Consider the following 26,198-nt stretch of genomic DNA (forward strand, 5'->3'; position numbering starts at 1 on the left):
GGCCTTTCTTGGAGGTTCTTTATAAATCAAGGAGGAAAAAAAAGGAACTTAACGTCTTTCTTTATTTTTATCTCGCCTCTACTGAAAGTCCCTGCCAGAACGGCTCCCGCTGTGTGCAGAGATGGCTCAGTACGGCCACGCGAGAGGGTAGCCCGCGAAGGGGGGACTTACGTGGGAGAGCTTATTGGGAGAGTCCTTGCAACTGCCGTCCTTCTGCAGGGCTCTTTCTTTATAGGAACTCAGGACTTTGGAGGGCGGGCCATGCCATTTGGTTTCTGTCACATGAAGAAGAGAAGAGCTGAATATCTAATTTGTTGTGTTGACAAAAGAGCAAAGCAATCACAGACGCCGGACGACGAAATGGTCTGGGGGAAATGAACAGGACTGTGGTTCTGGAACATTCTGGTCTCACCAGTGGATATCCCCTGAGCGTCCACAAAACAACTCACATAAAGCTCATGTTCCATTTCCGTCGGTACCACCAGTACCGTGACCCAAGACCACATCCCCCACGAACCGCACGGGCATTGTGGCAGGACAGTGCTGACCAACGGGATGAAGGCAGGAATGAAGGACAAATGGGAGGAAAGAGGGAGCAGGACAGAAGGGCTGGGCAGCTGCAGAGCCGCGAGTCTCATTACCCAGGTGCCTGCTTCCGTCTAGGCTGTCCTCTCGCTCCCTGGCTCCTTCACACTCCAAAGGGCCCGCGCCCTGGTGCTCGAGCAGCAGAGGAGAGTGGCATCTGCAAAGAGCACAGAGCTGAGTGGCCTGCTCGCCGGGTGTCCCCTGGGTGCACCCCCCAACCCCGTGCGTCCCCCGCCCCCTGTGCTGCTCCCGCCGGGCCTGTCCCAGGGAAGCCCCGCAGCAGAGGCTGCTTTTGGCAAACGGAAGGGCCACTGTCTGCCGGCCCAACCCTGCCAGGGAAGCTTCAGCACCTGGAACCGGGGACTCTCGTTTCCCCCCTGGCTCAACAGAGGCATCTGGGTGACAGCCACGTGTAGACACAAAAGGGCTGCTGATCCCAGGAGGCTGGAGAGCTGTCCAGGGTCAGAGGAGCTGTCCTGTCCCCAGGAAGCCAAGGAGGAGCTCACTGCTACGGTTTCGTTTCGTTTTATTTTCTCTTGGGCCCTGATACTTCCTTATGTCCAATTTTTTAAGGAAAAGAAAGTCCATTGATTGGCTTGAGATGACATCTAGGTGGACTCCGTTTTATGAAAACCCCACATAGGTCAATACAATCTTAAAAAGGAAAGAAATCCCAGGAAAGTTCTTCCTATCACCAAGTGACTCCTACAGGATTCCATGACAGATCCTTGTTTGCAAAAGAAAGACAGGGATGGTTTTTCCACTGATAGAAAAAAAAAAAAAAAATCCCTTCCACTTTCCAAATGCAACTCGACTGAGAAAAACGTCAAGTTCTTTTTAAGAACTCCATCGACTACCTAAGGAAGGGACACACATGTAACTGACTGCAAATATCCACTTCTAAGCCCAGACCAGAGGGAAGTGGGATCCAGGAAGAGACGTCTCCCTCTGCACCTGGGAGAGTGGTAACAGAAAGCTGCTGTTCCCGTGGGAGACCCTTCTCGTCTGACCTGGCCATTCTCTCGTCTCCAGACCCAATTAAAAGCAATATAGGGCAATAATGTGGCCGGGAGCACCTTCTCCTCCCAGAAGTTGTGAAGGTTTCTCGTGAGTTGCTACATCTGTCAGTTCAGCATCTCTGTGTCCCCAAGTGTCCTCAGGCTGTACCTGAGCTGCTGGCTCTTGGACATGACACTCAGGCACACACTCCAAGGGACGGTCCTCAGCCGGATGTATGAGGCACCTTCTGCTGTTCTCAAACAGGAGGCATGAAAAGACGGCCAAATGCTAAACCTGCCTTTTCCGATCTGGGTCCGTGTTTCGGAGAAGATGCACTTCCCAGAGAGGCTGTGAATTTATCCCTCGTCAGCAGTTTAAGCGAGGGGACAACTCCCAAGGGGTACTGACTGTAGAGTCCCCAAATCCTTCATTTTTCAGAACGACTTTCCTTATTCACATGAAAAAAACAGGCAGGCTCCGAAAACAGACAAACAAGCTCTATGTGCATAGGAACGATGAGCTTTCTGGCCTGGACAGGGACTTATTAAAAGCCTGTCTGCCATTTTTTCATCCCCCAAATGGCTTCGTATACAGCAAGCACACGGTAAATGCTTCTGTGCGAGCCCCTGACCAGGTCCCTCCCAGGGGCCAGTAATGAGGGAGGACTGAACAGTACCCGTCATACGCCGCTTGTGGTCTCCAGGGTCCGCTGCTGCCAGGCCCGGGGTCGCTGGAGGATGACTGGTTGCTGGGCGAACTTCTGAAATGGTGACTAGAATCATTAACAGGGTAGCAACGTATCTGCGGGGTGTCCACGTGGGGACCCGGCCCGTCCCTCTTTACTAATAAACTCATTTGACAGCAACAAAGGAAAGGAAGAAATAAATACACATCGCAGAATGAAACGGAATGCACTTTGGACCGACAGACCAAGAACGGGAGATGCCAGAGACAGCGGGTGGCTCACGGTTGGCAGCTTATTACAGGAAAGGGATGGGGCAGGAATAAGCCGTCACTCTCTGGAGATTTAAAGCTCCGTGATGACTCCGTGAAATATGGAAGAACCACGATAGAACCCACCAGAATCCAGAATTACGAAAACGTTACTATTACTTGCTCAATGAAAACTTAACGCAAGGCATGTTTTCGTCTTGTATTTAAAACCCATGCAGAGACAGAACTCTAAATTTGTCAAAACCATTTATTTTCACACATCCATTGGATGCAATCCTATTTATTTCAGACACAGAAATAAGTAATACTCATGAGAACCCATTTGATAAAGACGGGCTTGCCAAGTTTCCATTTTGCTGCTAGAACCCTCTAGGTCTTTTTTTTTTTAAATCCCCCCTATAATTCACTAAATTTTACTTTACTAAGGGAGGCTCTGCGGACTCCGCAGACCCCTCCTGTGAGCTACCTATGTGTGCTTCTTTGAATATGGGGAGTTTATAAACTCAGCGGACCTCTGGGAAAGGAGACCCAGAGCCAAGATGATTTAATGTCAAGTTAAAGGAATGCCGTTTCTGCATTTGACCTGTCAAGAACAGACTGGAGAAAGCAGAGAAAGACCTCACGTTTTAATCTTACTGTTGGTAATCCTATACAGCCTTACTACGTGCCGTGAATGGTTCCGGAAGCAGTTTGCAAATACTGAGTCCACCTTCGTAATGCTCTGCAGAGGTCTCTACTATTACTAAGCTTATTTATCAGATGAGGAAATCGGAGGGGGAGAGAGCGTGAGTAATAGCCGCGGTGAGCAGCCACCGGGTCAGCAGCCTGGCCCAGCGCCCGTGCTGCCAACGCTTTAGGAGACCAGAGCCTGGCAAACCAGTTTGCGGAAACTCACTGCGTCTCCATGGCCCATAAGTTACAAAAAAGCGAAAATAAAAAGCAGCTGCAATTAACAAGATGTATTTACCATTTCATTCACTTAAAACTACCTACTATGAATTACGCCCCCCAAATTCTCACCAGCTTCTAATGCCACACATGCACTTTTAAACAAGAGCATCTTCTCATTGAAAAATTAATTTTAGGGGCATCTGGGTGGCTCGGTCATTTGAGTGTCCAACTCTCGGTTTCGGCTCAGGTCATGGTCTCAGGGTTGTGAGGTTGAGCCCCACGTGGGCTCCCTGCTCAGTGGGGAGTCTGCTTGAAGATTCTCTCCCTCTGCCCCTCTCCCTACTCTTTCTCTCTAAAATAAATAGATAAACCTTTAAAAAAAAAAAAGAAAAATTAATTTTAAACTTCACTCGGTTTGCTTAAAATAAGAAAAAAAAAAGCATGGAAATGCTAATGATCTTGGGACCTCTTAAAATACTATACACATCAGGATGATGGGATTTGGTCACTGATTCTGCAGTTTTATTTATACTCAAAACCACCTGCACATATCTAAGAAGAATCCCTTCTCGGATGTCTTGTCCCGGTGTAAGGAGCAGGGTGACCGGGAGGACCAGGAGAGGGGAAGGCGCGGCCCCGGTGGGCCGGCCTGGGGCAGCCCCGTTGGGTGAGGTATGAGACGGATCCCAAGCACGAGCACATCCGGGGCCTGCCCTGACGCCCCTCCTGCCAGCTGGTGCAGACCAAGTGAACTCGGAAACAAGCCAAGAAAGGAGGTCCTCCCTGTAATGTCAAGTTTAAGCCCCAGAGTTTCGCAAGGGCGGTCCCGGAGGAAAGGCCTTACCTGGTGCCATCCGGCAGCTTCCGGTCGAAGGAGGTGCTCCGAGGGATGGCAGCCTGGGCCTGCTGGAGCAGCTGCTGGCACGGCAGTCGGTCGGGAGTGCCGGGCACGGGGGAGGCCCGGGCCAGGGGCTGCAGGGCCGGGGTGGGCACGCGGTGCCACGTGGTGTTCCTCCGGAAGGGCGTCTTGTACTCGCACGGGGTACCCTCGCTGTCCAATTTGTACTCCACCATGGGGATCCGGCAGAGCTCGGAACACCCTCTGTTGGGCGGAGAAGAGCGGGTGGGTAGGGGGGCTCGGTGCTGAGCCATCAGCGCAGCTGCTCAGGGCTTCCAGACCACGGAGGAGAGCCAGGCACCCCCAGGAGTGTCCCTGGCTTGTGGAGACTCTGTCTATGACCCAGCAGGAACCAGCAGCATCCAGGATCAGGCTTATGGCTCTGGTAAATGACAAGCTATTGCTTTAGGCATCGCGTGCATATATCCTGTCTCTCTGGGTCGTCTGCAAACTTCTTACACCCAAAAACCTTTCAACCAAGTTGCATACATGGAAATCACACACACTGAACAGAGGGCAATGAACAAATTTCAACAGATTAAAAATGCCTCCCATACGATCTGAACAGATTCAAAAGAAGGACAGTTATAGAACTAGGAATTACGTCACAGGTCACCTTTTCTACAGAGTCTGAGAAAAGTGAGAAACAAAAGCAGTAAACGCCATCACAATGAAGGGGAAAGCAGAGCGCCCATCTGGTCAAAGTGGGGTTCTTAGCTGCCGTGGTCGCTCTATTGAACTAGAGTTCCAGTCCCCCAAACGGGACGTGCTGGAGCACACTCTCATGTGCTTCGGAGAGTAGTCAGGAACGGGAGACCAGTTAGCCTCACACTGTGATTTAAGCCAGACCTCTCTCAAGTTTCTCATTAGTTACACAGTGCAAATAGCACTATTAGCTTGACCAAAAAGAGCCTGGGACACCAGCTGGCACAGTACAGCAAGCGCACGGATGCCTGGGTAAGTTTCAAGTCTGAGCACCAGGGCACATCACCCTGGTTACCATGTTGATTGAGGGGTGTCTCTCCCCGGATGTTCCAGAGTCAACACAGAAGCTTGCTCATACTCTCCCCCCGAGAAATCCACTAGAAGAAGGTGTGGTTCTTTAAAAAGGAGACTTCCATTCTCAAGATGGTAAAGGGACATTTCAGCCTCTTTTCCAAATCATGTAAGATGAGGAGAACAAGAAACAGAAACAAAGCTGACCATCTACCAAACTCGAGACAGCTGGAATTCTAAACCACGGCAATCACAGGGAGAAGGGAAATGGAACAGTGCGGATGGTTCAGCAGAGCAGAGGAAGGCCAAACCCAAGAGTGACGTAGAGGGAGACAAGGAGAGATGTGACTATTCCCCTTACACAACCCCTGAAAGGGGCAAAGGGACAGGAAGTGCCAGGCACTGCAGGAGGCGGAAGTGAGAGAGAAGGTTTCCTAGGAGGGGGTGATTTAGAAAAGAGAGAACAAAGGAAAGTTTGAGCATTACATGGCAGGAGTTAGTCAGGCAATAACCACCCCTACCTCTAGGGGGCAGGAGCAACGGTGTGGGGAACTCCGCCTGAAGGATCCGGACTCCAACAGAGGAGAGCATGGCTGAAAACAAAAGGTTAAGTGAAAGTCTCACTGGAAAATGAGACCCACAGTCATCTCCCCTTCCTCCAAACCCAGATTCAGAATGCTGATCAGCCTACAAAGGCCAAGGAGGATCTTCTAGCAAAAAGACAATGAGTTGTAATTAGATGTAAACCACCCGATCACCCCGCAGTGAGGCTCACTGACCAACCATATCCTTACAGAATAAGAAAGAACTTTTGAAATTTAAAAACATGATAGCTAAAATTCAAAAATTAAAAAAAAAAAGTTTACTAAGACCAAGGTAAACCGAAGACCTCTCTAAAACTGTTACAAGCACGCAAGCATGTGAAAATTAAAGTTGGATCCAAGAAGCCTGATGTCTAGACAGAGGTACCAGAAAGAGAAGGGGGGGGGAAAGGGGGGGGAAATGATAAAGAAACAATACAGGACAATCTCCAGAACTAAAAGATACGTAAAACCAGATTAAAAGGTTCACAGAGTGCCCAGGGTGATGAGTAAAGGAAGGTCTATGTCAAGGGAGACATACATACATATGTAGGATGGAATGCAACTTCTGGAGGCCATGGATACACTTATGGCACTGATTAGGGTGATGATTCCAAGGCTGTATACTTATCTCCAAACTCACTAATCTGTGTGCATTAGATGTATACAGCCTCATGACATCAGTCATACCTCAATAAGGTCTTTTTCAAACATCATGTGGAACTTGAACTCTTGAGTTACAGAGGATATCCTGAGTTTCTGGGGGGACAGGAGGTACGGAACGTACAGCAGTATTGGATGAAAGTTACTTCTCACCCATCAAATCAACAGTCCTTGGAAGAACAGGTAGGAATACAACAATGACCTTATTTTTGGCTCGGGAAACCAAATGGATGGTTGGTGCTACCCTCTGAGTTTAGAGGGGACTGAATAAACCATCTGAAGGAGAAACTCCTGCCTGTTTTATTAAACTTTACTTCATCTTTTATTTTAACTTTCCTTCCTTCAAACCAAAATTATCTCTAACCTAGGCAAGTTTAAATTACCCTGGATCTCCTCAACACACTAGTTAAACGACTGGTCAATTTGATAAGCCCAGATTTACACTGGATTGCATGGCTATTATTATTATTATCATAATAATTTCATGAAACTCCGAGACTCTACAACGTTTACTCATGGACTTGTACTATTTCCCAGTGTTTTTCTCTTTAAGTAGGTGACACATCCCCTGGGACTACTGATTCATCCAGAGACCAACAACCTAATTAGAAATCATGAGGTGGGATATGGCAGTCATATCAAAATATCAAGAAAACCTACTCTTGTCTTCCAGCGTATAGGGTGCTCTAAGCAAGTCAATGGGTAGTGAGGTGAACCCCGGGCTTTGGTCTCAGAGCCTGTAGGGGACCGGAGAGTACCCGTCAGGGAGTCGAAGTGAGGGGTTTTTGAGTTATATTTGAATGAAAGGAACAGGAACCTTGGATCCTGTGGACCAACGTGTATCTCCAGAGCCTGTTTGGGTTTGGGCTAGGCTTAAACGGAAGAAAAAGCAAAGGGAAGACAGACGGCTGAGGCATGTGAAATATTTCATTCATGCTCCTCGATTGTAGCCTTTCCTAAGACATTGTAATTTAGCTCGAATCTTTGAGGAAAAACATTATATAAATGCATAATCATGACTAATATTTTAGAAGAGTGCTGACACAAACGTGTGCGAACACGCGCTTGACGGGAGATTCCGGGTGGAATTATTTCATTTCCAACCTTTTGGACAAAGTCATATGTAAATGATCTTCTTAATACTAAAAACTGGGGCTCTTATGCCTGAATAAAGAATAGCTCTTTTCGAAAGAATGGTTTTATTTGGAAAATCAAAATAAATTTTGTGAGTATGGGACACTTTTATAGCAACTACTCTTACAAGCTAGGTTTCTGCTTTATTTCTAGGTCTAAACCATCAAATAAATGCCACTAATTTTATGTGGCAACATACCATCAAACCCAATCAAACACAGTTCTGTTCTAAGAAATGTCTGGAAGGACACAGGTAGAAAATTCAGCCAATTTTTAGGGAACTGGAAAGAGGTCTAAAATAAGAGTTGTCACTTAGCCTACAGCTCCCTGTTACAGGGAGTGTGAAAGAAACTCCTCACCCTTTACACCTGTCCCTGTCCCCGCATACACTCCTCTTGTCTCTGTGGCTAGTTCTAGTGAAGGATGCCAGGTGAGATCTCCCTGCTCCTCTGGGGCATCACGTCCTGAAAGGGCACCCAGCAAGGATTCCTGACCACTAGGTCAAGACCAACGGAAACCCAAATGGACCAAATGCAAAAAGACCTAGCACAAAAAGATGACCCCCCACCACCCCAAAGTGAGCTGCTAATCTTGTATGTAACTGAAACAGGTTTTATTTTATTTTTTTATTTTTTTATTTCTAAAAAACAACAAGCCTTTAGCTTCTTTCATTATAATACAAATTCAGACCTCAAAGAGAAATGCCCTCGGCTTCCTGTGGACATACACCAAATCAAGCCCACAAACGTGAACTGCATTTTTAGCTTCTGGCACACTTTTCCCAGGTTGTTTGCCAAACAAAGACATTAGAAGACGTTAGAGAGGGCCGTGGGGGTCACTTACATGTGAGCATATTGATTTCCTCTTTGGTCAGTAACAAATGTGCACGTCACCTACTTATGCTTCTAATTAACATGCCAGGTAGACATCCATGTGCACTCCACTTCAGGGTTAAATATACACACACTTGTTAACGCTGTTTGTCTAGCCAGGAACTTCTCTGGGTCTAACAGTATTATTACTATTAGTAATAGTATTATTACTATTAGTACTATTACTATTAGTAATAGTATTATTACTATTACTCTAGTATTAGAAGGAAGGCAAAAACATTCTCTGGACCGAAGTGGTCATAAAATGCAAGCTTACTGAGCCAGCGGTACACAAAACTGTGAAACTGACGATCAGTTGGCATCGTTGGAGCCCTCGGAGCATCTTGTGTTTTACTGCTTTACTCTGCAAAACACAGCTCCTTGTCCTTCTGAACTTAGCACAACGGGCTTTCCGCGATGGCTTATTTCCTGGACCAAGGACGCTCATGAGGGTCCTTGTAAGCACACTGACCAGCGCTCTCCCCGTGTCCTGCAGTCTGAAGGGGCTTCTCCCTGGCAGGGTCCTAGGGCGGCAGCTGCTACTGCTTCCTGGGCTCTGGGCATGGCCGGTTGGGGGGAGGGGGGCCCACTTGAGGGTCACAGTTACAGGTACTTGCCTACACAGTAAAGCACTGCACTTACACATCCCTTACAGAGAGACACCCTGCCAAGTCCCCAACCGGCATCCGCCCCGTAGACCAACTTCTTTCAACTGACCCTTCTACTTTCCTGGAAGAACCCTCTTAGCCATCAGTCATTTGGGCATCTGAAGGCAGAATCACTGCTGGGCTGTGGCCCCAGTTCTGAAGGCCCACTACCACCTTTGAGCTTGGCCATCGGGGCCATCCTGGATGGCTCACCTAGATGGGCCACGGCACACTCTCCTCTACTCATTCCTAGCAGGATCCTCCCCCAGGAATCACGCTGCTCTCCATTAAAGACACAGTTGGGGCTCTTGGCTTAAAACCCAGAGCTATAAGGGCAGTTAGTTAAGCAGTTGCCTTTGGCTGAGGTCACAATCCCATGGTCCTGGGATCGAGACCTATATCGGGTTCCCTGCTCAATGGGGAGCCTGCTTCTCCCACTCCCTCTCCCCCTGCTTGTGTTCCTGCTCCCGCTGTGTTTCTCTCTCTCAAATAATAAAATCTTAAAAAACAAAACAAAACACAACAAAACCCAGAGCTGTCAAGGTGTGAGAAATAGCACCGTCCTTTGGACCCATGTTAAATCACAGGCAGCGTGCAAGCTTTCAGAAGTGCTGGCTTCACAGGAAAGAAGTCAGTCAAATAGATGCTACTCTTTTTTTTCCTTTTATAAAACAGAAGGAGCTAGTATTAAATAGCAAAATGTGCATCAATGTTCATCAAAGTTCTTCCCAGAAAATATGTAGATGTGTAGAACTACAGAATGGCAACATTTATAAGATAATCAGAGTTGTAGAAAATTGTACAGCTGTAAAATTCCCTTTGTGTATCTTCTCTTACAAAACAGCTCATCGTTAGCCTGTTACTTTATTCTTTGCTTCTTCTACTAAAGCAGGACACATGCCACTTTAAAACTAAGAGGGGGGAAGAGTTCTATGGGAGGATAGCCAGGGAGAATACTTTTGAAGAGATGCAACATGAAATCAAAAACCTAGAAAACCAAGAAGATTGAAAGAAACAAGTTATATTCTACCAAAAAAAAAGGGGGGGGGGGAAGGGAAAGAAAAAGGCAGTTGGGTAAGTTAGCTGGATCTCCAGTGGGCAGACCAGAGACCAAGCAACCAGGGCTCAATCACATGATTGTAACTTGCATTTGCTGCACTCTGAAACTGCATCAAGAGAACCTTTAACTGAACCCCGTAATCAATCAAAAAGTCTTACAACATATTGTCGTGCTATCCTTGACTTCCAGTCTGCCACTGACCTTGTATGGCATGGCTCCGTTTTCCATACACACCACAGCATTTCAATGTCACAAAAATGTCGGAGAGGGTCAAAAGGAAATCCCCCACCTTCCAAAGAAGGCTCAGACAGGTTGGAAAGTCAATACAACCCATCGGGGACAGGTTCACAGCTGGAACCCACACTCCTAGCTCAGTGGTCTTTCTAAGACATCTGCTGTCTCCTTAGAAAACTATCAATGAATCAGTAATGTGGCCCACATCATGTCATTGTTTCCATGAGGAGCTAAGAGGCTCTTTGGGAACAAAGGCAGATAGATCCCCTCAAATGAACTACCTGCTTCTTTTCTGTTATGCGCTTTGTAAAAAAACCTTTTTATAGCCCTAGGGATTGAAGTAATCACTGATATTTTAATCATTTTAATGTCTGTTATGCTAATAGCCTGCTAATAGCTAAGAGACTCTTTCCAAATCATCCAACAAGGTGACAGGGGCAATTGATGCTCATTCACTTACATCAAAAACTCTTTCTTTCTGTTGCATAAAAAAATCAAAAGCTTCCAACAGGGAGATAACCACATAGCATAACTTACTGTAAGGGTTAGGACAGTGTCATATAGGAAATAGGTACTACATGAAATATTAATGCAATTTTCTATTTCTATTTCCTTAATTTATATCCAGATAGAGAGACACTGAGATGGTACCTAGAAAAAGACACATCTAGACCATAGCCCACATGGCCAAGCCCTTTGAATAAAGGTCTTGAATCGAAAAGGTGTGTGTCATACAGAATAGGAGGAAAGGCCATCCGGTGCTAAATAATCGCTAAATAATCCATCTGCCTGCCCCCCTCCCCTTCCTTGCCAGGCACAGCGGCAATGAGTCTTGACCTACTCCACACACAGCACAGCATCCAACTTAAACCACGGGCTCAGGAAGTTCTTCAGGAAGCCAACCTCACCTTTTTTTTTTTTTTTCCTTAGAAAGCTGGAGACCAGGAATAACATTTTCCTGCATTACATCCTTCACAGTTAAATGCAGAAGGTTCTCAGTAGCTGTTTGATGCCTGGTTTTTCATGAATGGATTTCGTGAAAGAGAACACCCACGACTGCCCATTACCCGCATGGGGAACACTGGTCATGCACGCACCTGTCAGCTGCCTAACAGAACGCTCACGTTCACCGTCCCCCTCTGCGCTCCTGTGTCAACGTCAGGGGCATTACCACATTTCAGACTGCCAAAAAAGGCAGGAGCACCGTAGTGTCGATGACTGACTGGAGAGGGTGGAGGATTTCCTGTGCTGAGATTCTCAGTATCAAGTAAGAAACTGTGGCCACAGTTTGAGAAATCCATTTTTTGAATGCGAAGACCTGTCCTTTGGAATGCCAAGTAGACCACGAAAGAGTCCAGGGAAGTAAAGATCATGTCTGTCCCCCGCATGTGCATAGCCTCAGGGCCCCACACAGGGCACAAACCAGTTAAGGGTTAATGAAAAGACTAAATGAGTAAACACAAGGCCACCACCTTTTGTTCCCTCTATAATGCAACGTTCTTACTTCAAAGAGGAAGGGAAAAATCAGAACTTGACATTGGAGGGACAGGGCAGAGATGCAGAACATTTCACAATTCACACTGACAGTCATTCCTGGAGGGTACCCCTAAGACAAAAACCACATGTGGGGTGCCTGGAGGGCTCAGTCAGTTAAGCATCTACCTTTGGTTCAGGTCGTGATCCGGAGGGTCCTGGGATCTAGCCCCGTGCCAGGTTCCCCACTCCGCGGGAAGCTCGTTTCTCCTTCTGCCTCTGCCTCTGCCCTGTGCACATGCTCTTTCTCACTATCTCTCTTTCTCTCTCAAATAAGTAAAATCTTTAAAAAAATGTAAGTGACTTTGAAAATCCACAAAGCAGTTGGAACTCTAAAATAAAAATCTCACTTAGGTCAAGATCTCAACTCACCATCTACTTTAGATCTCTCTCTTTCTCCAACCTGCTAATTTGATGAAATTGAGTTTCCCTTCCTTGTTCAGTTTCTGGAACTAGGTGTGTGTACTTCAGGGTGTGGAACGATCTAGCAACCAGCAGCAAAGGAGAACAACCTGAAGCTTTGCTCTACAGAATGAGCTTAAAGTAAATTTATAAAATGAGCATAAATCTTCCGTGGAATGACGAAAGAACAATTAAAGCTCTAGACGACAGGAGACGATTTCCACTGTTTTGCATTATATAGAAAAATATGTCTGGGACGGTATGTCAACAAAGTATGAAACATTACATGAAATACAGGTGCCACAGCAAGGAATTTCATCTCGTTTCTTGGACCTATTTACTGTTACTACTCACATTGTATAACAACTCATGTGTAATTCTGATGAGTTGTTATTGCCTTTATATCAGCCTTTTTAAATGGATGTGCTTGCCTTCAGATGACATTGATAGAGTGTCAATCACCTTTGGAGACTGGGAGCTGGGGCAGTGGGATCCCTTGTAGAGGGGAGGAAGAGCTTAATGAAGCCTCTTCCGCCAAGTCCTCTTTATCTTTGCCACAGAGATGTCTGCTTGGGAAATGCCCTCCTCCCTTTAAAACCTCATTTCCATTTGAAGAGCACTATTCCCCAACTGCCTCTTGCCACTCATTCCCTGTCCCTGCGAATCCTGCCTCCAGGTCCAACCCCAGCAAGATATCAGCTAATAAGCATTCCCGAAGGGACCCTCCCAACTCCACAAGGAGAAGGGAAACATAGCTCTACCTCCCTTTCAAGCAGAAGGACTGCCGAATTACCATTACCCGGAGGCTGGAGAACGGGACTTCAAACCCAGGAGTGGCTTTTGATAAATACTTTCCCAACTAAAGACTTCGTTTAATCCAGCAACTTCTGAGTCATAGGCAAACAATGTCTGACGTGTGAACAACCAGAAGTGAGTCTATTAGGGGACAGGCCTGTCCTACTGCTGATGGGGACAGACAGATTGGAGGCGAGTTATTCCCTACTGAGATCCTGCAGGAAAAAAATCCAGCTGATAACACAGCAAAAATGAAACTAGGCATTTTTCACTGTCTTGTATGCGATGCTTACAAAGACTGAAGTATCTTGTAATCACTGATTTGGCTAATTTTGTAGTCCTATGGTCCTGCAGCAAGATACACAACACACACACACACACACACACACACACACATCCATTTAAATGAACTTTCTTTTTCTTGCCCCCTCCCGGGCTAGCACTCAGAACCCTGTGTGAAAACGGAGGCCGTCATTACAATCACACGTGTGGCTGTAGCTTGAGACAGATCCATGTGCCAAGGAGAAATGGCACTAGCGATGTTTCTTTCAAAAGTTCTGTATTTTAATTTTTTCAATGAATCAAGCACTACCCATGTCCCCTGTTAAGCCCCGCCCCGCCATTGTTCCTTAGAGAAAGGGAAGAGCACAGAGGCTAAACTTGCTGGAGCACAGATGGAATTTAAAACGATGTTGGTCCTTGAGTCGCAGTCTAAAGCAAAGGGGTGTTACTGCAAGGGTCAGGACTCGTTGTGTGAAGCTGCTTGACAACAGAAAGTACTTTTATCAGGAGCCCAGACAGAGAGTTGCAGGCAGAGCCCGAACCCCAAGCTCACAGAAATATGGATTTAAAAATTTACAGATGCAAATTCCCACCAAACGGGAAGACTGAGTGAGTGGGAGGGATTTTAAATGATATAGGCGAGGCCTGAAACCTTTGTGACATGCAGAAAAGGGGAGTGTCACTACCAGGCAAACCACGAATTCTGATCCCGGCTAAGGTCAAAGTACAGAGGACTGTTAATCCAGATTAATCAGGAGAGAAATCTGTATCTTCAGGGAGTGACATTAATGAGATTCTGAGGAAACAAAGATAAAATCTGTAAATATCTTGAACAGCTTCGATAAGAACATTTGCATTTAAAACAAAGAAAGAATCTGTTATGCGCAGACCAAGGCAGATAACGCCTCCCTGGATAGAAAAGTAACAGACCGAACTTTTAAATGGTAGTGTGTGTGTGTTTGAGCTAAAAAACAATCCAGTATTTCTCAGGAAATTGTATTCTTCTAAATCATATGTTTTAAATACTAACCATAATAATTTTAACATCTTTTTTAACCAGATCTCTTAAGAAGCCTAAAAAAAGAAATTTCTACTGAACAACAGTAGGCCAGAATTATAAATGGGTGAGAAATGTCATTCTTTAACTCAAAAGGAGAACGCAGTAACCTTTTTTGTTTAACTCCACAGCAGTAATCAAGCTCTAAGACAGATACTCACTAGATTTATAAACTCTATTTCCACCAAAGGTAGAAAAACTCTTACTACATGGGAAAACTTCTCGGAACTGACTTAAAATTTATTTTAAAACACTTACTTACACAATATTGTGGCTTCAAAGGTCTAAAGGACTTGCCTTTGGTTATTTCAAAGTCTTGTTTTTAAGAAAATAGTTTCTGTCTTCGATTTCTTTGCCCTTGTACCTCTGTGTGTGATTGGTGGGATTTTTGGAAAGCAAACAGACTGGACGGGACAGAACCTGGTAAGGCAATGAGAAATGTCCCAGATATTTCCCACAACACGGGGCTGCTACTCTCAAGAAGTTTAACCTGTATACATTCAACCTGTATTTTGTAAACCTACTGGGCAGATACAGGAAACAAGGCCACAGAAAGTCCCTCAGGCGGCGAGTGGTAAGAAATCGAACAGAGACGGACTTTGGTGATATTCTGCGTTAGCTAGGGAGCAAGGTGGTATCCCTCTGTTCTGTTTTCTAAAAAAATGTCATGGTTTAGAGCTGTTCTGGCCAATCAACGGTAGCCACCAGCCACGTGTGGCTATGGAAATCTTAATTAATTAATTGAAATGAAAAATGCGCTTTCTCGGTAACACAAGCCACGGCTCAAGCGTGTGGCCATTGTGTGTGGCCAGCGGCTGCTGTTTCAGATGCCACAGTTGTGGACCGTGGTCACTGTGGGAACTGTGGCTGGACATTGCTGGTTCAGAGGATGAAGTCAGGAGAAAAAGTACAAGGAATGACCTCAGTGACCACAGAAGTACGTCTAGAAAGTGGGCACGGTCATCTTGCGATCTTGGAATGGTAAGAATTTCTTTTAGAGCATGGAAAAACTCACATGAACATCCTCAAGTTTTTAAATTAACTAAAATGCGTGGGGTACTGATTATGCCAGAAGGTGCTACATGTTTTAAGTGTATCCTTCTTATTTAATCTTCGTGAGAGTAGACATTATAATCCCCATCTTAGGGACAGCCAACAAGGGTTAGAGAGAGCATGCACAGGACCCGAGATCACACAGCCAAGGCCTGGACTCCGAGCCTGCCTTATCTCTCAAAGGCCAGAGCCTGTAGAGTGGCCGGCAGAAAGGCCCTTGGAGCTGGAGAGAAAGTCTCACAGCTACACTAGCAGTTGCTCCAGCCACAACGGTGGCCTCTGCCCACACAGATGGCTTGTTCCGAATTAGCCTTCTTTCCCCTCTGCACCTAGTATCTTTGGGATGTTGAGCTTGATTATTTTCTACTAACAACGGAACACTCTCACCTACCAATCCCATTCTCTTCCCACTCTCCACCACCCAGCTCTGAGCTTCCAGACAAGGTCCCGAGCCAGTTCACCTAGAATGGAGCCGCTGTCCCTTCACAGAGTCGGCCTCGTGTCCATCCCTCCTCCAGACCTGCAGGCCTGATCGCTTACATACCTGGTTGAGCATCGATGACTTCACGTCACAGAAGGGAATTCTAGTGACACCTGCTAAGGGCTGAGCAATGATAAACCATTTCTTCTCAGATGTGGGCTCTCAGGGGCCCCAGGGCATTGAGCAGGTGCTCTGCTCCTCTGTTAATATCTCAGCCTGCATGTGGGCAATGTCCCTGGAAATGGCTTAGAAAATTAGAGTTGCTCTTTTGTTACATGCTACTAACTTTTTTAAAGCTCTTTTTCAATTGTTCTAATGCTTGATGGGTCCATGCCTTTGGCCCGAGATGCACCCAACTACCCCTTCTGCGGATCCTGCAGGGCGGCAGGGACAGCGCCCACTACAAAAGCCAATGAGGGGTCAGCCCTGCCTCGGGCCTCGCAGGCCTTACCTCCGGGGCGAGCCATCGTCATGGGGCTGGATGATGACCACCTTCACGGTCACGGAGGTCCGGAGCAGGTCAATCATCTGCTCGTGGGTCAGAGTGGCCACGGCCACCTTGCAGATCTCCACGAGGCGGCTCCCTTGGCGAAGGCCGGCCTTCCAGGCGAAGCCGAAAGGTTCCACGTCTGCAACGATTCCTTCGAAATTCACGTGGAAGCCAAGCTGGCCCAGCCCGTTCCTCCTCAGGGTCATTTCCACGGTCTCGCAGCCTCGGGTCACTATCTGAGCGGGGGACGGAGGGGGAGACTGTGAGACGTTGCTGTGGGGCACCCCCCTCCCCGCTGCCCCCACCAGGTCAGGGTGCATGCACGGGCCTCCCAGCCCTGCCCTCCAATGGCCCAGGTGACACGCTAAGGACATCGCAATGCTGAGTTCACCATAAGCAGCCGTGGCATCGGATGCAGAGAGAACAGTGGACACAAAACAGCGGCTTTACTCTTCAAAGGCACAAATACTCCTGATACAGGCATCCTGCTTTTTCTTAGAAGACACTGACCCCGGAGCTCGTGAGCATCAGACGGGCTCTGGTAACTCCCTCCTCCCCTCCACCATGTCAGCGGGCTTGGCTCCGAAGCACATAAACCCACTGCTCCAGATGGACCGTGGTGACAGCAAAATGTAGGCCTTTGAAACGATGACAGTTTCACCCACTAAACATTAAAAGCTACTCAGACAATTCCATCCAACTTCTACAACGGCCCCAGTCCCTTCCCAGCGAACACACAGAGGGCTGCTCCCAGGAGGGCAGCCTCAGAAGTCAGGATGTTAGGGAATGTGTTCAAGTGCTCCCTACACCAGATGGCCCGCTCTGTCCTCCGGGAAGCCCCCTTGTGGGGGCGAGTTGCCCCTGCTTGCCTGTGTGGTGAGGACCATTAAGTTCCAAGGTGGGCAGGCCCACCAGACTCCCTGGCATCCCCTGACAAGGGCACTGTGCAGGATGGAGCTCTGGTAGGGAGCAGAGACCCTCTCACCCAGCCACCACACCTGCGGGCCACCTCTCCTTCATGGGGTCCACCTTCTGGGGGCCAAGGGCAACCCCAAGCAGTGATGGCTTCAGTGCTCTGACCTTCCCGGAGAGTGTGAGTGTGCAGCAGTGCCGTGAAAAGGAATGTGGAAGCCAGGTGGTTGGCTTCCCACGCCATGCTCTGAGACCCCGATCGTTACTTAATGCCACCCTCAAAAGTGCCCACGGAGAGTAACGTACACGCACGGACAGGAAAACACAGGCTCATTAAATGTTACTCGATGATGACGGCATTGCTTATTTGTGGGAAATCTAAAGTCGGGATGTATCATACCCATACCCCCCAAATCCCAGAGCTCATGCATAAAGTTGCAGTTTAATAAATGCTCTATTTCCAGGAAACACACTCTGAATACCCAGATTCCTGTTCAGTGAGACCTATGAGTGCAAGCACAGCTGTGGGACTGGGCTGGTTCGGTGCATGTGTCTGTTTCCATGGTTACCCGCACGGGGACACACCCATCGGCTTCCCACAGATCCACAGGACAGCTGGGGGCTCAGGAAAACGGGGCAAGGCATTGCTGGTCTTCGCGGTCAGGTTTTGAAAGACTGAAGCTTGCAAAGTTATGAACTGAACTAACTGGAAATTATCAGAGAAGGACACACCCTGAATAAAATTTTCCTTCACTTCTTTTTCAACTTTGTTTCAATGACGCTTTCCTACCAAAAGTCTACGTATGTGCGACAGTGCAATTTTCAGGTGAAATTGAGCATCCACACATCAGACTGAGGAGTGAACAGTTAAGCCCTTCCAGGGACCTTTGTGTTTTTTTCTTATTTCTTCCAACAGCCTGCTACCGGCCACACTTTCACCATTTGCCATTTCTTCCTCCCTTCTGTTCCTTGCTTCTTCACCTTTCTAAAGGGTAAGAGAACTGGAGTTCCTTACATACTTACATGGACCCAATCACCACAGGAAAATGGTGGCTTCCTATCCATGTACCTACCCAAGACTGCCCACATAATCGGTGGGGCCCAGTTCAGGGTCCAACACTATTTAAAACTGGTAACAGCAGAGCACTCAAGCAAGAACCGGCTCTTCCAAGAGCGGGCCCCCCTGAGGGCGGGTCATGGGTTGCACACGACTGCAGCTGGCCCTGCCTATCCCCACTTAGGTGTTGGCTCTCATTCCTTCCTGGGTCTGCACCTGCATAATGGGCACCTTTAATTTTAGTTTCCACCACGATAAAACGCACACCGAATCTACCACCCGCCAGCCAGCACTCGTTCCCCATATCTGCACTACGAAGACGGGATCCTCTTGCCTCCATATCTATACTAACCTCATGTTCCAATCCCTCCACTGTCTGTGGGATGGTTTGTTTCCAAAATCTCCTGCTGCAAGTCATCCTAGACACACAATGTATTTCCTCAAACACGTTCTGGACAGCAGGCACTGCTGTCACATTAGCCACACGACTGCTCTTCTAGAAACACGGCAGAATGGGGTCCACAAAATAGCGAATGGGGAAGGACCTACGAAATGTGCATTTTGGTGGTTGGGGAAATGGTGTTTGTTTGTGTTATATTTTCAGGAGCACAGACTTTGATGACTCAGTGGATCTCCTAAAAAGAACTATTTCTGGTATCATTGAAAGCACAGTACATCTCAAGACCCACAAGGATAACTCGGTTCTCCAGACACATAAACTAATCATGTACTGAATCATCCCCAAATCACATCTCTGTTTGTGCCCGTATACCCGATAATACTGTTGAATGCACTGAGGTCTGTTCCTGTAAATAGCTTCTACAAATAATTAAATTATTTCTCCAAGGCTAGCAGACACTGACTTGATTGTATTGTCTCTAATACATGGTCTTGAATAACAAAGGGGAGATTTATATTTGGTGGGAGGAAAGGGGACAGGAAATGGGTAAAAATCCTCCTTTTTTCATGATCTGTAATTGACTAAATCTTTTCTAAACACTGAAATATACATCCCCTGGGGATAAGATTTAAACATGAGAAATTCTTTTGTCTCAGCATGTTTGGGTTCTTATACTATATCTGATTTATTCCTATTATGGGTTTGACAGACTCGAACTGAAATCTGGATCTTTCTGTGTGAAAATCAGGAGAAGAAATATTAACTGTTATACTCCGTGGACATCATTTAGGGGTTATGTACTAAAAATAACATTGAAAAAATCTCTTTCAGGACCAATTTTTTTAAAGTCTAACTTAACGGGTAATTCTATAAAACCTCCTTAAGAAACTGTGGCTGGAGAATAATCACATATTTAATCTGGCAGACTAAAGAAAAACACCTGCTAAAAACACTAAAGAAAAACACTAAAACACTGAAGAAAAACACACAGAATGAAAGTTGCAAAGAAGGCACGGTCATTCGTAGGGTCAACAGTAACTGTGTGCCTGCTGGTCTCCCACTGAGAGGATCTGGTCATGCCTGTCTCTATACAAACACACAATATCTAGACGATTCTCTATTTTTTTTCTTTCAGATACCATAAAAATATATCCTGATGTTCCCTTTCGGAAGTTGGCGTAACATTTCCTTTCCAAACACGCTGTAATGGGTGCGTCTCCACCACTCACATATTTAGCAACTGCTCAAAAGGACACAGCATTTAGAGTTAAGCCCTAGAACCATACAAAACAGGAATGCATTCCCTAGCTGCCACAATCATGGCGGATTTTCCAGAGTGGAAGCCATCATAAATCTGGGATCGAAGACCTAAAGATGGTAGGAACACAGAACCTGTACTCACTCCTAATCGCTGGATGATTTCCCTGACATCTTCAGCACAGTTGTCCACGGAGGACAGAAGAATACATTCCCCCCGCTCGTAGAACACTTTGATGCTCATTAATCCCGATGTCCACCCGATGACGTCCCTGCAGGAACAGTTAAATACAACGTTCTTGGAGTCCTTTTCAATCAACATTATGAACTCATTAGAAATCCCAAGAAGACATTCGATGTCAGCAGACTGGCCGAAGTCCCGAGCTATGATGTGCCACATGATTGCTCCAACGCTGAACAAATGGGCATCCTTCCTTGGCTTCACTTTCTCCTTTTTCTTTGCGCCCAGTGTAATGAAGCTGAATTTCACAGACGTGTCCACAGTAGCGGTCGTCACAAAGTTCTCCGCCAGATCCTTCAAGTACTCTTGCCTTGTTCGAGTGGCCATCGCTCGGAACTTTTCTGACTTATGGGCTGCATTTTCTGCATTGATCACTTTGGCTAAAAGGAAGTCCCGAAAAACTGCTGACTTTGGAAAAGTTACTCCTTTGGGAATTGGTGGACCAAACGGTGGCACATCTTTTGATCTAGAAACTCCAACACTGAGAAAGGGAAGAAAAAGAAAAAGGAAACAAGATGAGTGTTAATACTGTAATATTTACCTTCAGTAAACATGACAATACTCTCAACTTAGGCTATCTGTTTTGTAGCTTTCTGTTATATACTAACTTCTGGATGCCCAGGGTTTGTGTGTTTGTTTTTCTAACTCAGATGGGCTGGTGCTCTAACTCTGCAGCTGGTCATCACTGGGAAAGACACTGATGCTTCCAACAGAAATGAGGTCATGAGCCCCACATGGCTGCTTGGGATCTCACGGGTAGTGGACACCATGATCACACTTCACAGGGTCAAAAGTTTTAGGTGTCCCATTTTTGTAGGAAATGCTCACTTGGTCACATTTGGAAAATGTCCGTGAAAGTTTTATAGGGGTAAAATTTTAAGAGATTGCAAGGACCGAGAAGATCAAGTGTGGAGTGACAGTAACAACCACCTTAATGTGTCCAAACCGACAGTGATGCTCCCCGACATCAGGCAGAATGTGTCAAACCCGTCTTGGGATGAGACCAACTACAAAGACTGAATTAATGGTCATCGACGAAGGACTGGACTGAGGGAACAACGAATCCCAGAGCAACGACAGCATCTACTGCCCAATGACAGGGCAGCTATGGAGAAACCGAGAAGCAGTACTAATACCACGTCTGCCCGGGCGGATGCTCCCTGTGTTGCAGTAAACAAAGGAAGCAATCCGGGATTCGTCGTCGCCATCGCCGAAATCCTGGAACGCGGCGAACTGAGGGAAGAAAGAATTCTGTCCAGATCTGTGCTGCTGGGTGTCTGGAAAGTGGCTGGTTAGACTTTTAAAAAGATCACAGTCTCCGGCTCTCTCTCACCTTTGCTTTCATCCGCACACTCCGCAGAAGAGCGAGTCACTTCCGGGGAGCCGGGCTGTGGATGGAAGACTGGCGGCAGGGGATTCCCCACTCTCACGTGACACCTTGTAGGATTCCCTTTGGGACAGAGGAACCTAATCCATCCAGGGACGGCCGTGCGTGCATGAAACCAGACAGTGATGGGGCAGACTCAACTCGTGTCCTCAAAGGAAGGTGGTGGAAGTGCTACAGAGGCTGACATGTCTTCGGGACCAACCTCATAGCGGACTCATCTCCCCCGCCACCCTCCACGACTAGCCTTAGAGCGGACATTCCAGACTGCATAGGAATTAACTGGTCCTCAGGTTTTAACTCTCAGAGAGCCGTCACAAAGCTAGCTGGCCCTGCGATGAGGCTGACCACACCTTGTTGCTTCTCCTCTAAACCAGTCAGTGGAATCACGTGGCCGATCTCCGCACTGGGACCGGCCATCCCAGGAAACTCACGTGATCACATCCCCTAATTTTTTTTTTTCTCCTTCCAGTAATGATTACAGATTTCTGGAAGAATTTTACCCACAGAAGGCCCGGGAGGTCCACTCTCACGTGACACCTTGTAGGATGACTTTTTTGTACTTAGCTCTGTGGATCTCAAGCTACTCTGGCTGCAGGGTGCACACACTTAAGCCAAAGCCGCAGGGAAAACTTTGTATCTAAATATGTTCCCCAAAAGCGCTTACTGAGGAGCTCTGCAGGGGTTAGAGGGCAGTATCTTATAAAAGGGCAATTGATTTTGTCCCATATTATTGACCCTAATATCTAACGGGAAGTTCCTTCCTCCATGCACAGCATATTAACAACTCGATCAGCTGGAATCCTGTGTATCTCAGATCCAAGCTGTACAAGAAAAGCAGCCAGAATTGAGGTCTCACTACTCAAGAATTACTAATGGTATTATGGAATGGAGATCAATTAGAGATTGCTGGTACCGAAGTTTATAGAATTCTTTCAAACAGAACTGAGGTCAGAGGAATGTCCTTGGCCAGATTTAGATGATTTCCAATGGGCTGAAACAAGAAAGTGTTTCAGAATTTTCTTTCTTTCTTTCTTTTTTTAAGATTTTATTTATTTATATGAGAGAGAGAGACAGAGTGCGTGCATGCGGGGGCAAGGGGAGGTGGGAGGAGAGGTGAAGAGAGAGAATCTCATGCAGACTTCCTGCAGAGCACAGAGCCTGATGCGGGGGCTTGATCTCACAACCCTGAGACCATGACCTGAGCTGAAATCAACAACTGGACACTTAACCAAACTGGGCCACCTAGGTGCCTCTCAGAATTTCTTATTTTAGCCAAGTAACTTGATGGCATAGCTAAATGTAAGACCCCCCACCCCACACCCCGGAAAGGAACAACACGAAAGTGAGCATTCCTGGATACGCAAGTGAAAGGGTTCTGGGAAAGCAGAATGGTGGTGGTGGGCAGATGCCCCACAGCCTGCCTAGAGGCTCTGAGCTGGTGACTTCATCCCTCCATGCCTCAGTTTCCTCATCCACAGCATGGAGGTTAGACCGTGCCATTCTCAAAAGGCCACGGTGAGCATGAAACCAAATATTGCAGGCAAAGCTATTATGATGCAGACTGCTCTATTATTATTAGTATCACAATCACCGCTTTGGTCATTGATTTAACACTACCATCTAATTTTTGACAGGAGGGACTATGCCTTAAATTTTTGAAAAGGGAACCCGTTGCTTTGGACAGATACCGTTTCACTCTTACTCGACGAGCTACCAAGCTACACAGCGAGCAGTGTACGCATTCGTTTACCACGGGATTCATGTGGCGAAGAGTTTGTCTTGGAAAGTATACAAACACGTCAGTCCCTCAAGGTTAGCTCTGCATCGGCTCTTGCTGATAAAATTAAAGTTAAGTTTGCTTTTTGAAGACTTTAGACTACGATGATGGTACATGGAGCTCTTGGGATGCTGCCCCGTCGTCTCTCTCTAGGCTCCAAGAGACCCAGCCTTACTTCCTAGGAACCCTGCTACATCCATGGGAGGTGCCTCAGATGACCTCTGGAAGGTAAGCGCATGCCTTTCTGTGTTTCTGGCGTTGCCAGACATGACGGTTTTTATCAGTAGAGACCATCTTCACCCAACGTTATTTGTGGGTCAGGAGACCTGGACCGTTTTTTTACCCTTCCCTTGGAAACTATTTTAATGAATTTACTTTGTCACTGGTGAGTTTTGAGGAACAGCATATGAAAGAATCCTATAAGGGGATTTTGGAAAATGTGAGCACCGTAAGGTTATTCCATGGGACAGAGTTCATGTGGCCTCGTGAAATGTTAGGGGATTGATTTGACGACAGTATTCAAGAAGATTAGTACTGACTCGTGGAGGAACACTCATGAAGTTTTTAAGCATGATCGGTATGAATGTGTATGAGGCACTTCTCAAAATTTGAGGCATTCTACTCACTTTATGCTTGAATCTCATTAGCAAATGGTAATTAAGTGATACCCACATGGTTTCTTAAAAACCAACGATTCCACAGTTGGGTGACTTGCACAATGCTAACCTCTATCATAGGAAACCGGCCACAGTCTGCTTTAATTATCAGTAAGATCTACATCTAGCCCAGTACTGGTTTCAACATCCCTCCCTAGTCATTTTATTAAAATCCGAAAACCTGAAACAAATGAAAACAGACATTACTGCTAACTTAAAAGATTTTTGGTGCTCACGAACCGCCTCGTGACAGAAGTATAAACTAAAATGGAAAGTAATTAAAAATACTTGATTTGACCTAAAAACAGCAGCCAATAAAATAACACCAAATTCTATAAAGCCTTAGGCTTACGTTTCTCATCTATTATGAAGGTTCATTTAAGATTAGTCTCCATAATTACCATTCATCGGGTGAGATCTCAGAAGAATCATCCCACTTACCATGTTTGTACCAACATTATCTGTTTTAAACCTATGCTTGAGATAGGAGACGTCATGCTTGTTATAAACGGCATTTTTTAAGGAAGTGCTGGGCATTCAGGCCAGTGGTCTTCCACCAAGATGTGACTCAGGGATCACACAGATGCTCAGGTCAATTTCACTTCTGTGACATCACCGTACCACACAGCAGGGTCGGAGAATGAGCCCATTTAACAAGCTGTGAGGCGACATTCGGGCTAAGAATGACCAGTTTATAGACTCTGTGTTCCTTTGAGATGGCCTGGGCGTGGGGCAGGGATATAAAACCAGCAACATCTAACACACAGACCAGTTTCTCTGTGTTTAGGAGAGCACGCCCTACAGTCCTCCCCGTCCCCTCCCAGCGCACATGCATGCGCCCCACTTGGCCCAGAAGGCGGCTGAAACAGCACTTACAGTTTTAGGATGATAAAGGGAAATGACTTTTGGGGAGTGCCAGGAACACTAATAGGTGTTCTACAGAATTTCTGCTATTTATTCTACACGCTCAGGTAGGTACTCTTATCCTCAACTTTAAGTGAATGAATGAAAGTTTCCAAAATTAAAGTAACTTGTACAAAGCACAGCGGACAGCACAGCGGGATTCTAAACCCAGGTCGGACACCCGCCCTTCTACCCCACAAGGCGAGATCTTCCAGGGGCAACTACCTCCCCCGAAAGGGGAGGGCAGAGGAAACAGAAACATGCGGCTCGGGATTCGGAGGCACAAGCACGGCCTTTGGAAATCACCAACGCGAGCGGCAACTCTGGTCCCGGGAGCCCCGAGGGAGGGAGTGTTTCCAAGATCTTGGATGAGAAGCAGTGCTTTCCCACTACCACCATTACTTCCGCTTGGGAAGAGCTGAAATGGCCACATCAGCCACCTCGGAGGCTGGGATCAACAAAGCTCTGGTTCCAGCAGTGGTTGTATGCAGTTTTTAAGGGGAAAACTGAGGAAACCTGTAATCTACAATTTTGAATGCCCAGGCATTTTGCTGCTCAAAATGGGAAGGAGGCAATTATTTCATACAGAAGGCACCTGAGTGAAGACAGTGGACATATAATTAGGAAAAGAACCAAAAAAAGGATAATTATGGGGCTAGAGAGAATAATTGGAAAACAAAGATATTTCAGGAGACAGGGTGCTGCTGAAATCCAGCCAACGGAATGGAAGACCGGGGTCTGCTTGCTCACCTGTAACACACGTTCTCGGTGCACGGGTTGTGCACTTTGACGATGACAAAGACGTGCTGGAAATGGGATCGGATGCTTCTCGGAGTAAAAGGAAGTGCTCCGGGCTCTTGGAAGACAATGGTCACAATGTCATTTCCGATATGCCTTTTCCTCAGAAGCTGCAGTCAGGAAAGAGAACATATACAGTTCCAGACACAGTTTTCCATAAAGACAAAACACGGCCAGATATTTAACTCGCTCCTCTGTCCATG

At 46.6% G+C, this 26,198-nt stretch overlaps 1 protein-coding gene across 8 annotated transcripts in view; it reads right to left on the minus strand.

Moving 5' to 3' along the window:
- The window catches only part of SIPA1L2 (signal induced proliferation associated 1 like 2), a 215,926-nt gene that overhangs the window by 39,371 nt on the left and 150,357 nt on the right, over positions 1 to 26,198 (minus strand). For 6 of the 8 annotated variants that reach the window (XM_013047578.2, XM_013047577.2, XM_045087251.1 and 3 more), the window contains 7 exons: positions 25,948 to 26,105; positions 20,379 to 20,955; positions 16,569 to 16,843; positions 4,274 to 4,531; positions 2,261 to 2,356; positions 642 to 742; positions 172 to 275 (listed from right to left, as the gene is read on the minus strand). In XM_013047578.2, coding sequence (XP_012903032.1) covers positions 172 to 275; positions 642 to 742; positions 2,261 to 2,356; positions 4,274 to 4,531; positions 16,569 to 16,843; positions 20,379 to 20,955; positions 25,948 to 26,105 — 1,569 coding nt within the window. The remainder of the gene's footprint in view (positions 1 to 171; positions 276 to 641; positions 743 to 2,260; positions 2,357 to 4,273; positions 4,532 to 16,568; positions 16,844 to 20,378; positions 20,956 to 25,947; positions 26,106 to 26,198) is intronic. The other 2 variants (XM_045087253.1, XM_045087255.1) reach the window with 1 other exon arrangement.

Source organism: Mustela putorius, unplaced genomic scaffold, assembly GCF_011764305.1.
Source record: "Mustela putorius furo isolate JIRA1106 unplaced genomic scaffold, ASM1176430v1.1 tig00001075_pilon_pilon_pilon, whole genome shotgun sequence".
Lineage (NCBI taxonomy): Eukaryota > Metazoa > Chordata > Mammalia > Carnivora > Mustelidae > Mustela > Mustela putorius.